The 12,113-nt window shown below is 61.6% G+C and overlaps 1 protein-coding gene across 1 annotated transcript; it reads right to left on the reverse strand.

Annotated features, from left to right (window-relative positions):
* Positions 1 to 1,556: 1,556 nt before the first annotated feature.
* Positions 1,557 to 11,876, reverse strand: ZDHHC19 (zinc finger DHHC-type palmitoyltransferase 19). Its single transcript, XM_034780550.1, has 9 exons — positions 11,773 to 11,876; positions 10,066 to 10,187; positions 8,291 to 8,430; positions 7,347 to 7,519; positions 6,726 to 6,831; positions 5,630 to 5,715; positions 4,608 to 4,770; positions 4,076 to 4,139; positions 1,557 to 1,749 (listed from the first exon to the last, which is right to left on the reverse strand). The coding sequence occupies exons 1-9, from the start codon at positions 11,874 to 11,876 to the stop codon at positions 1,646 to 1,648; spliced, it is 1,062 nt and encodes a 353-aa protein (XP_034636441.1). The 3' UTR covers positions 1,557 to 1,645.
* Between the last annotated feature and the right edge of the window lie 237 nt (positions 11,877 to 12,113).

A 12,113-nucleotide genomic window follows, 5' to 3' on the forward strand; every position in this document is an offset into this window, starting at 1 on the left:
CCCTCACGCTGGGCTGGGGAAGAGGAGGCTGCCTGCCTTGCACAGAGGAGCTGGAAAGCGCTGTGCGATGCCAGTGCCCGAGGGGCCTCTTCCCTGCCAGCCCCGCCCGCCCGCGCCCACGCCCGGCCGCATCCACAGATAAAGGCAGCTGTTCGCTATCGGGGAGGGAAGGGGGCTGGCAGCAGTTCTTTTGGGGGTGGGGGTCATGCCACAGACCGGATCTGACGCCCGCTGAAGTTAATGGGAATTCTCCTGCCGGCTTCTATGGGCCTTGGATCAGGCCCTGCCTGGGTTGAGGCTGTCTGGTTCGCCCAGCTCCTGCCAGCACAAAGCTATGCCCAGATCCCCCAGTGGCTACAGGCTGCCCTAGCGGTGCCGCTGTCAGCTAACGCCAGCTGCGGGCCTGGCCCCAAACACTTGGTTCCCTGTGTAGCGCTGGCGGCATAGAAGTTGCCCGCGGGCGCTGTTCCCAGCTCCAGGGATCTGCCCAGATTCGGGCCCTGTGGGTGTGAGGCCCAGCGGGTCCCCGCGCGTGTAAGAACAGCCTCTCCAGCTAGCTGCCCTTCCGACGCGGGGCCACTCGGAGGGATGGCCGTTTTGCCACCCTCCGGCCCATGGGACGCGCGTTGGGTTCATGGGTAGCCAGGTTCTGGTTGGCTCCCATGTCGTTCCTACGGAGCACGGCTCTCGGGGGCCCACAGCGTCCCATGCATTGTTGGGCCGCTGCTTCAGGGCTGCGCCCGGGCCTGTGGAGCGAGCCCAGCTCATCGCAGGCCTGGTGGAGCGGCACCTGCTGCCACGAGATCTTCAGCCCAGCTCCAGTGCTGATGCCACAGCCCACGCCAATGAGGCGCCAGTTTAATTATAGCCCCGCGGGGAGGGAAATGAAACCCGGAGCCAGGAGCAGAACTATTCCGATGAACGGGCGGAAGCCGTGCAAGCTGTTGCACGCTCCCTGCAACGTCTCAGCCCAGGGCACCAGCGACTGGGTCGCTCCTGGCCTCGCTGGGCCGGCTACGGCTGCCCCCATCTCTGCCCTAGGTGGTTGATGGCGCCATCCCCCCCCCCTTCAACCCCTCCAGCCCCACTCAGCCAGAGAGGAGTGGCAGATACGTGACTCAAGCCCGTCTCTCTGCCCACCTGGTCCAACCCCGCCCCTGCCCTGGGGCTGGATGTGCTGCCTGTGAGCGAGACATGAGGTGTGCCAATCAGAGCAGTGCCGCACACTCGCTGCCAAGGAGCCAGGCACCCCCCTGGTGAGGAGTGGCGGGGGAGGCTGAATTTTGCCTTGCCTGCACTGCAGCTGCTTCAATAATTGACGTAACAAATTTCGAGCTGATTTTCCCATTGCGCGCCCAGCTCCGTCCCTCGCCCTCTAGCATCGCCCGGCCAAATGCACCCTCCAACCAGGGCTCGCATGCACAAGGGGGGGGCATCTAGGCAGGCAGGAGCCGGGCAGGGCACCTGCAGAGGGGTGCTGCCCCCTACAGGCCAGCACCAAAATGCCCATCATTCTGAGGTCTTAGCCTGAGACATGGACCAAAAGCGCTGGGAGATAGAAACTTTATTCATCAGTTTGTCCAGGGTTTTCTCTCGGGGAACCTTCGTGCCTGGAATAAACCAGGAGCTGCCGTCAGGGGTCCCTTTAAAGGTCAGACACTGAAAGGAGCGCGGCCGTGGGCGAGACCGCTCTGCTGCTGCTGTGTATTTGGGATTTCCAGTGTGCGCCTCCTCCGCCATCCGCCGTGCCTGAGACCGGAGAGGAGAAAGTGGAACAAGAAGTCCTGGCGAGGAGCAACTCCCGCTTGTCCCTGGAGAGGCCATGGCCATCAGCAAAAGAAGGCTGCTCCTGCTAATAGAGCAGGGCTGGATTCTAGTCCCCCCTCTGCCACCCGTCCCCTGCATGGTCTTTGACAAGTCCCTTAGGGCCTGGGTTTCCCGAGAGCTCAGGGCCAGGTTTGCTAGGGCTCAGCGCTCAGGGGCCTGTTTCCCAGCTCTGCTGAGCACCTGGTCAAGGCTGTCGGTGCCCATCTGTGGCAGGCCCTACACCCCCTCCTCCGCAGGGGAGGGGGCAGGTCGGGTCATGTTCAGAACGTAGCCTTTAACCAACAGGCAGAGCCAGGCGCACGGGGCCTGGAACCCTTCTGAGACCTGGCTGGAGCAGCTGCACGCAGGATCACGCACAGATCAAGGCCATCCTTTCTGGGACTGTGGGGCGGTTTCATGCTAAGTCACAGTCTTGATCACCCCTTTGCTTTGTGTACAGATGCGTGCAGCGCTGAGAGGAGTTCTACGAAAGCCTGGTCATCAGCAGGGAGCTCAAAGTTCTCCGATAAAAAGCCATTCAAAGCCGTGTTTTTCCGCAATTAAAACGAAACGCTGAACGTTAGTTTCCCCAGCCACCATATGTCCAGGTATCTATCAGTGGAGCGCCATGGTTTATCGATATGCCGCAGAACCCCGTTTCGCTGAGTCTCCATTATCTGGCGCTCCGTATGACCTGAACCGGGGCTGACAGCCCAAGCCCTGGGTGGCAGGGCACGGGCAGTCAGTCCTGGTTAGGTTAATTCGGAGAGCTGGATAATGGAGACTCGGAAAAACGGGGGCCTACTGTCTGTTTTTTTTTTTTTTTTCCACAAAATGTAAACGCTAAAGATTCTCTGTAAAAACACAAATTCTGTGTTTTCCTGCGGCAAATGGATTTCAAATGGGATGTCTCCAAACGGGACATTCCACCCCGTAATGTATAAAACCACGATCCATCTGTTAAACGTATGTTGGTGTTTTGCCGCCTTTAAATGCTTTCAGAGTGACGTCAACTTAACAATCACCTTTCTGCCTGTACATTTTCCTCCCGTCATTGCTACCGAAAGCCCCTGAAGGTGACCAAAATTTAAAGAGAAAAAATATTTCTCTTTCATTTGTCAGTTTCCTTTATATGTCATTTTCACCACTTCCCCTTTATAGCTTATTTAGTCAGATTTCCTTTTCCCTGCTGATTGTGTGAGTCCTTCACACAGCAACAGGGGAGCAGAAACATTTAAAAATAGTTAACTGTGATTGTAAACCTCTCAAAAATGGCAGGAAATGTGGGTGGGTGAGTGGGGTAGGATCTGAATTAACTCTAACTCTGTTCTTGTTAAAATCGATTTCAGTTTTTCATTGGGTGAGTGTTTCTGTCCTGTGCTATGCAGGACGTCACATTAGATGAGCATAATTGTCCCTTCTGGCCTCTCAATCCGTGAGTTGGAGCCGGGAGTAGAAAACAGCAAACAGTTCTGTGAAGATCGTCTAATTCATTGAAAGGGTTTCCAGTATGTTTCGAAGTGTGTGACAAAGTGTTTCCCAGGATGGAACCGCATCGGCCAGCGCAAGTGGTGGGGGAGAAGCTCCAAGCATTGCTCTGAACGTTTGTATTGATGTTTTGCATTGGGGTTGCTGAAATGCCAACAACTGCAGCAAGAAATCAAAACGCGGAAAATGCCGACCAGCCCGGCCATGAACGGAGCTGACAAACCTTCCTCCAAGGCTCATGACAGCTACTCACATGTCGCCAGTGGAAAAGAGACACAGTGAAGCCTCCGGCATGCCTGGCAAGTCTTTTCCTTTTAACATGAAAACCTCGGCCTCTGTGTTGTTGGGTGGGACTTTTCCAGTCTCTGTCACAACCTCCCACCAGCCTTACTGCCCGAATGGCAAAGGAAAAGCCTCAGGGGTACAAAAGGCGAGTCATGTGGCCTAGGGGATGGACCAGTGGACTGAGAGACATAGGTTCTATTCCCAGCTCTGCCATTGGCCTGTTGGGAACCTTTGATACGTCACTTCCCCTCTCTGTGCCTCAGTTTCCCTGCTGTACCATGGGGATGAAGATACTGCCCTCCTTTGTAAAGTGCTTGGAGATTCTGGCCCCCACTGAAGTCAATGGGAGTTTTGCCATTGATTTCGGGGGCCAGGGGAGGAGGGAGATTTTACCCCTGGACTTTGTGAAGCCCCAGAGCTAAGACCGGAGGAAAGCAGGGCTCTGGGGGTGCCACGCTGAGTGAGACCGGGGAGTGATCTGGGAGGTTCTGCTCACCTGTCATCGCCACGTTTGTCTTCCTCTCTGGGCTTGCCGGCCACCAGGTCCCCTTGGCACCAGCCTGCAGAGAGACGCACCGAGCCAAGGTGCAAATGGAAAGTGACATGCCCACCACTGGCGTTGGCACCTCTCCCATGTCCCCCCCCTTGTGGCTTCAATGGGGGCTAAGGGCAGCTGCACCTCTCGGGAGCAGGTGAAATCCCACCTGGGAGGGGACGGACGCTGCTGCTGCTTCCAGACATTCCTGGGTCTGTGGTGCCAGCCTGAGACCAGGGAGCCGGGAATGCCAGGGTGTTCTATGGTGCTGGGCTCAAGGCCTGGAGCCAGGCTGCCCTCGCTCCGGACAGGGAAAGGGGCACAGGGTCCATTAAGGAGAGACTGTGCAGCTAGTCCAGGGACTGCCTCCGGTGGCCACTGGTAACCCCGGCTGAGCCCTCCCCTCCGGGGCAGGCTGCTTGTGAGACGTGGCTCCCACAGGGACCCTGCCCTGCAGGAGGCTTCCCATGGCAGAGAACAAGTAGCCACGCACCTGGGCTGCCCGCCTCTGGCCAGGCAGGTTCTGGGGGCAGCGGTGGGATGAGAGTCCAGGAGGTGCCGTGTTCAGGCGTGACATCTGGGGAAGGAGCCGGGCCACGGGGGCCTTCCTGCCCCTGCGGGTCGCTGCCTTGGGTTCGGCGGCTCTAACCATGTACCTGGACGGGCAGAAGGCAGCTGCTCCCATGCCCGCTGGTCACAGCAAGCAAGCTCTAAAGGCAGAGCCCCAGCCGATGCAGAGCTAGAACCGGGGACCCACTACAGTGGAACCCCGACCGGTCTGGGAATGGTGGCGAATTGGCCCCTGCGTGAGTGCTGAGTCCAGAGCACGGCCCCGGGGCGGCCCAGGTTGGGAGCCAGAGAGCCACGGGGTGTCCACAAAGGCTTGTCTGCCAGGCAGCAGGGTGCAGGCGAGTGTGTGATTCCCAGCAAGGCCAGCTGGGAGCCGCCGTTCCCTGCAGAAATCCCCCCTTGGCGAGTCACCGGTAATGCTCGGTGCTCAGTACAGCATGGCGGGGGGATGGAGCACTGGGAAAGCCCCTCGGCAAACAGCGCGGCTCCTGTCCAGGGACTTTTCCTGGGACGTGTGCACGCGTCCACCTCGATCACGCATACATCCCGTCCCCCCCACTCCCTCCGCCGCCCCGGGATGGTGCTTGTCTGCTGAGATTGGAAGCTCTTTGGGACAGGGACCAATTCCTTGTATATGTTTATGCAGCGCCTAGCACGACGGGGCCCCGATCCTGACTGGGGCCCCCGGGCCCTAATGCAAGAGAATATAAAATTCCAGGGAGGAGGCACCGGTGATCAATGACTCAACCCAGCCGCCACAGTTCTTAGAGCAGGGGCTTCCCATGGCTGGTGCATCCTGTCCCTGCTCGGGCTGGGGTTAGGGATTGCAGCCGATCGCCTGCGTTCTCAGCTCGCCCCGGCACCCCCAGCCGGGACCAGCCCGGCTGGTCCCCCAGCCATGGGGTTGTGACGGGAGGGGGCGTTAATCTGGGGCCTTGCACTCACTTGGGTCCCTGTGGGGCACACAGGGCCGCGTACCAGTTCCTGGCCCATCCCAGGTCGAAGGGATTCGCTCTGCTCTCCTCGCGAAGCTGGGGACAGAAGAGACCCAACAGGCGGTGAGCTGGGGAGTGCTGGACCAGTGCTCCCCCACAGGGGACGGGGCTCTGGCACAGGAGGGACGCAGGGCGCCCTCCGCTGGTCAGCGCTGGCACCTGCACCGGCTGTAGTTTCAGAGGCAGGGACTGGCTAGAGCGTAACCAGCTGGGGAGGACGATGCTTTGCTGGAGGCCCGTGTCAGAGCGAGGACGACACCTGCAGGGCCGTGCCTCCGAGGCGCTAACACTGCACTGTGGCCGTCAACTGCATCCTGGCCCCATTGCCGCCGGGGCTGTGCCCTGAGCGTGGCTGGCCTAGCCCCTCCTGAGGCCAAGCCTCCAGCCCGTGCGCCCGTCAGCCAGCGGCACTGATGTCCCCACCAGGTGTGGCTGATGGCCTGGAAGGGACCCTGCAGGGCGAGGTCTGTCTCTTCAAGGCCAACCCCGAGCCCCCCATCCCCAGCGCACGCACCAGCTCTCAGAGCCAGCGAGACTCAGGGGCTCCCAGGGCGGGCGCGCAGCTGGGAAAGCAAAGGGCGCCGTGTGAGCGCGCCAAAACACACACGAGCCGCTTGGCTTGGCGAGCGCTGGAGCAACCGGGCTGGTTATGCAACCGCTGCGCACCAGCCAGTCCCAGCGGACTGAGCCAGAGCCCCCCCGAAGCGCCCCCAGCCTCACACACAGGCGCCTTTGACGCGGGCCTGAGCAGGCAAGAATCCCAGTGATGAGAAAGAGGGTCGGGGGGCAGGAGTGCAGACAGCAGAGCTGCAGGATCAGGCCCGCTGCATGCACATGCACCATACGCATGCACATGTACGCATGCACACGTACACACACATGTACACACGTATGTACACACACACACACGTGCCCGCACACAAATTGTTTTATTGGACAGATTCCCCATGACTAGAGCCTGGAGCAGCTTTTACCCTCTGGTTCTACCGTCACCAGCTGCTGCTCCCACGCCCTGAGCCCCAGGCTGGGATCCCTCCTCCCCATACCTTGAGCTCATAGGTGCGTTTAGCGAGGGTGATGAAACTGGCCTGGGATCCCACCAGGATCAGGAGGGGCAGCAGGTAGAGAGCGGCCGGGATGGTCACCATGATGCTGGCAGCAGGAGAGTAAGGGAAGGATATAAAGCCAGGTCTGAGGGGCGAGTCCTCTGCCCTCCCACTGAGTGTGGGACACAGCCTGTGTGTGCGTGTGTGTGACATCCTGAAGGACCACAAAGATCAGCCCCAGCCCCCTGGAGCCTGGCCTGGCCTGTGTGGGGTGAAGCTCAGTGCGTTTGCATCATGCCAGCTGCATGCCCAGGGGTGGGGTGGGTGCTCCGTGCCAGCTGTGCACCCAGGGGTGGGTGCTCCATGCCAGCTGTGCACCCAGGGGTGGGTGCTCCATGCCAGCTGTGCACCCAGGGGTGGGTGCTCCGTGCCAGCTGCGCGCCCAGGGCTGGGTGCTCAGGGACCTGCGGCAGGGGGACGCCCAGGGCTGGGCGCTCAGGGACCCGTGGCAGGGGGACGCCCAGGGCTGGGCGCTCAGGGACCCGTGGCAGGGGGACGCCCAGGGCTGGGTGCTCAGGGACCCATGGCAGGGGACGCCCTGGCTCGTCTCTCCAAGGATACGCACAGATCTTCTCGGCGCCATAGGCCTGGTGGGAGTTGAGCACCAGGTAGGTGATGCAGGAAGCCAGAACCACCACGTTGTAGCCGCACAGGAAGGCCACGAACAGGAAGAAGAAGCGGAAGTTGCGGCAGCCAATGCAGTTGTTCAGCCACTTACAGTGGTGGTCGAACTCCTGGGGGTGCAGGGAAAGTGCCCGATGTCAGTGCTGCCACGTCCCCGCTGGGCCACTGCACGGCCCCCCTCCAGGAGCAGCTGCAGCCGTTGGCCCAGTGCCGCGGTGAGCCAGCCTGTCCTACGGCTAATGGGGAAGTAGGAACAGGTGTGGGAGGGCTCAGGCGGTGTACGTGACTGTGAGTCTATGGGGGAGCTGCAGATCTGCGTGTGCAGGGTGTCTGTGTTTGAGCCGGTGTGTGGCAGTGTTTGTGCCGGCGTGTGTATATGGGTGTATGGGTGGGGGTGTGGATCTGCGTGTGCAGGGTGTCTGTGTTTGTGATGGCGTGTGTATACAGGTGCATGGGCCGGGTACAGATCTGCGTGTGCAGGGTGGCTGTGTTTGTGAGGGCGTGTGTATACGGGTGCATGGGCCGGGTACAGATCTGCGTGTGCAGGGTGGCTGTGTTTGTGACGGCGTGTGTATACGGGTGCATGGGCCGGGTACAGATCTGAGTGTGCAGGGTGGCTGTGTTTGTGATGGCGTGTGTATACGGGTGCATGGGCCGGGTACAGATCTGCGTGTGCAGGGTGGCTGTGTTTGTGCCGGTGTGTGGCTGTGTTTGTGCCGGCGTGTGTATACGGGCTTATGGACGTGGTTGGAGCTGTGTGTGCAGGTGTCTGTGTTGGTGACCATGTGTGGCTGTGTTTGTGCCGGCGTGTGTATTCGGGCGTACGGGTGGGCTAGCAGGCTCCCAGGCTAGGGTACCGAGCGCAGCCCCGCCGGGCTCACCTCCACACAGACGTTGCACCAGGGGCAGTGGAAGGTCCATGGCGGGCAGTAGTACTGGCACTTCTGGCACCAGTGCAGATCGAAGCGTCTCTCCTTGACATGAAGCGCCTGGATCACTAACCCGGCCCGGCCCTCGGCCCCTGGCTCCGGGAGACACAGCGTGGGGTGAGACTGTGGGGTGACTCCCAGCGACGGGGCCTGGCCCGACACCGGCCTCAGAAGGAGCTGGGCTCGGGAGCTGGGCTGGCCGTGCGGCGCCGGGGAACAAGGACCCTGCCCTGATGTACAGCGCAAAGCACCGATGAGGGCAAGGGAGGTTGTGTATTGTTCCCTGGACCCTCGGCCCAGCCCCGGGACCCAGCTCCCAGCTCCACGGTGCTTTGCTGTCCCCGTGGGGGGCGCTAGGCTTTCCTGAGAGAAGCCGGCTGTGGCCCATGCCCAGGCAGTGGGGCTGCCAGGAGATCTGCGGTGCTAGGAGGCGGGTGAAGCGAGGAGGCTGGAGGGCAGGGGACAGTGGCTTGTAGTGGAAGGCCACGGAAATCCACCGGCGCTGGCTGGGAGACTCGGAGGCGTCCCGCCTTGTAGCCGGTGTGTGGGGAGTTTGGAGGGCCTCAGCCTGGCTCCTAGGGGACAGCCATGCCAGTCACACACCCACCACCGACGGCACTGGCTGGGCCAGACAGACCCGCCTGAGCCCTTGGCTGGGCCCAGTGGGGAGCTTGCACTGCTTCTGTCCAGGCTGCGTGGGTTCCTGTGGGCATGTCGGCCTCTGGCGCTGCCCGGCTGGCCCCTCGCACCAGCGCAGCCTCACTGGAAAAGCCAGCTTGGGACAGAGCCATTCCAGGCCTCCTGGTGCCAGGGCCAGGGAAAGGCCACGTTCTCAGGGAGCCTTGGTTACCAGATCCCCCTCCAGGCCAGGATGTGTCTAGACCCCCCTCCCCGCCCTGGGCCACAGGAGCAGAAACTGGCAGCTGCGCTGGGTGGGACTGGTCTGGCTGCGGCCTGCACTTGTACGTCCAGGGACGCTCTGTTCCGCTCAGTGCAGACCACTGCAGTCATACGTGCTGTGTGCCTCTGAGGGGACTTTACTTGGATTCTTTCTTGCTTTGGTTTTTCCCTCCTGCTCTTTCTGACTCATTGCTGGCAGCCAGGATGCCAACCCCGCCGTGCTGTAGCCAGGCCCACGACGGCCCTTATTCGGTAGTGGGGAGGTGCTGCCACCCCACCCGAGACGGAGCCTTGCACGGTGAACGTGGCTTTCATTATTGAAGGGAGCGGCAGAATGCATCTGTGCATCCTGCCCTCTGCTGGACGTAGATGTCACTGCTCAACAGTGTGTCATAGACCCTATATTGCTAACAGCTGCGGAGGAGTCGCCCCAGCGCCAGTGGCTGGGGCTGTGCTTTGAGGATCTGAGCTCGCACCTCATCTCTAACCCCAAGTTCCCAGAGGCCAGGGATTTAATACGTTATGTTTGTCAAGCAGATTTGCTCATTGCTGGCTTCCAGCCTCTGTCTGTGCAGCCGTGGCTGGGTGAGCGGCTCAACGGGGGGCACTGGGAGGCAGTCAGGTGCCCATCCCTGTCCTGCCCGTAAGTTAGGCTTCTGCAGGACCCAGGGAAACCCCGGACGGTGACTTGAGGCATCCCACCCTGGGAGCTGGAGGGCCAGGGAGAACTGCAGAGCCCTCACAGCAAAGACCAGCTGTCCCTTCTCTGCCTACAGGGCCCAGCTGCCTGGCCCTCCCCTCGGGAGCCCGGGCCGTGCTCCTGTTACCTCGGTGAAGGATCCCGGGGTCCGTGAAGCTGGCCAGCAGGAGGTTGGTCACGGCTGGGATGAAAAGGATGCCCGCGACCAGGGGGAAAGCCAGGGACACGTGGACGGCCAGCCAGCTGCATCTGAAATGGAAAGAGAGGGGAGGGTGGCAGCCTGCAGCCAGCGAGCTCTGGGTGCTAAGCAGGGGGAGCTGATCAGTGCTTGGCTGGCAGAGAAAGACGCCAGCAGGGCTGGGGATGGGGGCTGCACCCTCAGGATCTGCCCGCACCCAGAGGAACGGGAGATAGAGGCCATGTGTGGCCACTGCAGACCCCTGACCCTCTTCCTGAGGTGGGGCAGCCATTCCCGCTCAGCCCCTCCTGCTGGGGGTGGGGGTGGGCTTGAGAGCCCACGTGGCACCGACGAAGCACGAGTACATGTCTGTGGTGCCGGGCGAGGAAGTGCACCCCCAGGCACCGTGGAGACGGACCCAGTGAAAATAACCGGGGGGAAGGGGCCCAGACTTTTCTGACCCTCAGGGAAGGACTGATCTGGTTTGGGCACCAGGGTTCGTGTCCTCTCTGCTGCGGCCCGTCCCTGACAGGCGTGGACGGCCCTGCCCAGCTGGCTGGATAGTTGCCGTGGCGAAGTTAGAGTCTCAGTGGGTGTGTGGGAGAGATGGGCTCAGCGTGGCCCTGAGCTCTAATCCCGCCTCCGGTGCTGACACCATCTGAGTCGGTCCCTGACCTCACTCTGGTTCCATGCCTCAGTTTCCCCATCTGTAAAATGGGGCCAACCCACCCAGCTGTGCAGGGGGTTCATTGGCACTGGCTGGTGCACAAGGGCCTAGGTCCAGAGGCTGAACACTCTGTCTTTCAATGCTGACTTCTGGGGGATTTGCGCACTGGCTAGTGAAATCCATCTACAGCTGGCAGGGCCGCCCCAGCATGGCTCTGAACCCGACACAGACACCGTGCGAACAAAGAACCCTCCCCTATCCGGCTGGCTCCCCACAGGCCTTGGGGCTCTTGACACCCCAGGGGGCTCTGACCCATAGCACAAGCTGCTCTGCCTGCCAGGGGGACGGGCTCAGGTGCTGGGGAGCATGTGCTAAATTCATCAGGCACATCCCAGCCCTCTCTCCATGCCCAGCAGGGCCTGGCACTCCAGGGCCTCTCCCCTTCTCTGCAGCCGGACACCCTCTGCCCTCGCTGGGCCTGCTCGGCTGCCCTTGTCCCTGGGTGACTCATCTCTGAGGGGGAGGCGTTGTCCCAGCCAGGCCAGATCACCTTGTGTCCCCTCTGATCCCCTGCCAAGCTGTGCCCTGGGCAGAGCTGGCTTCCAGGAAGTGTAGGTCAATAACCGGCCGGGGCTCGGGGGCAGGTGGGGTTTGCAGGGCTGGGTCACAAAGGTGCCTGCCCATCTGGGATTGGCCTCGTCCTCGTCCCCCCTCTCCCCGGGGCAGCTCCAAGCACTCCACAGTCTGTACGCGTTCAAGGGTCGCCTTAGGGCAGATTGCAGCCCCCTCTGGGGTGGAGGCAGCAGCGGGAGAGGCTTTGGCTAAGGGCACCGGGATAAACGCCTGTCCGGGAAAGCACCCGCGGGGTCCCGGCTGCCCACGCCCAGCAGTCAGGAGCTGTAATTCCTGCCTGGAGGAACGGGCGGGCGGCCATTACAGCTCCCGGTGCAGCTGAGCCAGTGGGGGTTCGAACCGGCCGCCCTGCTTACGGGAAGGAGAAGAACAGGCCGCTCAGGGCCACGAGGGAGCTGAAGTGAAAGGAAGCGAGGAGGCTGGGCAGGACCCAGCGTGGCACGCCCCTGGCAGGGATCATGGCGGTGGCTGTGTGAGCCCCCCGCACAGCCAGGGCTCTCCGAGACCCCCGGAACCTCCCCCCCAGAATGTAGGCACCCCGTTCCCTCGGTTACACGCTGACCTCGCAGGGAGCGCCGCGGTGCTGTGGGACATCACAATGGTGCACTGGGGCCATGTGAGAGGGGAGTGGGGTTTAGTGGCCAGAGCAGGGGAGCTGGGAGCCAGGACTCCTGGGTTCTATTCCCAGCTCTAGGAG

Source organism: Trachemys scripta, chromosome 9 (genome assembly GCF_013100865.1).
Source record: "Trachemys scripta elegans isolate TJP31775 chromosome 9, CAS_Tse_1.0, whole genome shotgun sequence".
NCBI classification, from domain to species: Eukaryota; Metazoa; Chordata; order Testudines; family Emydidae; genus Trachemys; species Trachemys scripta.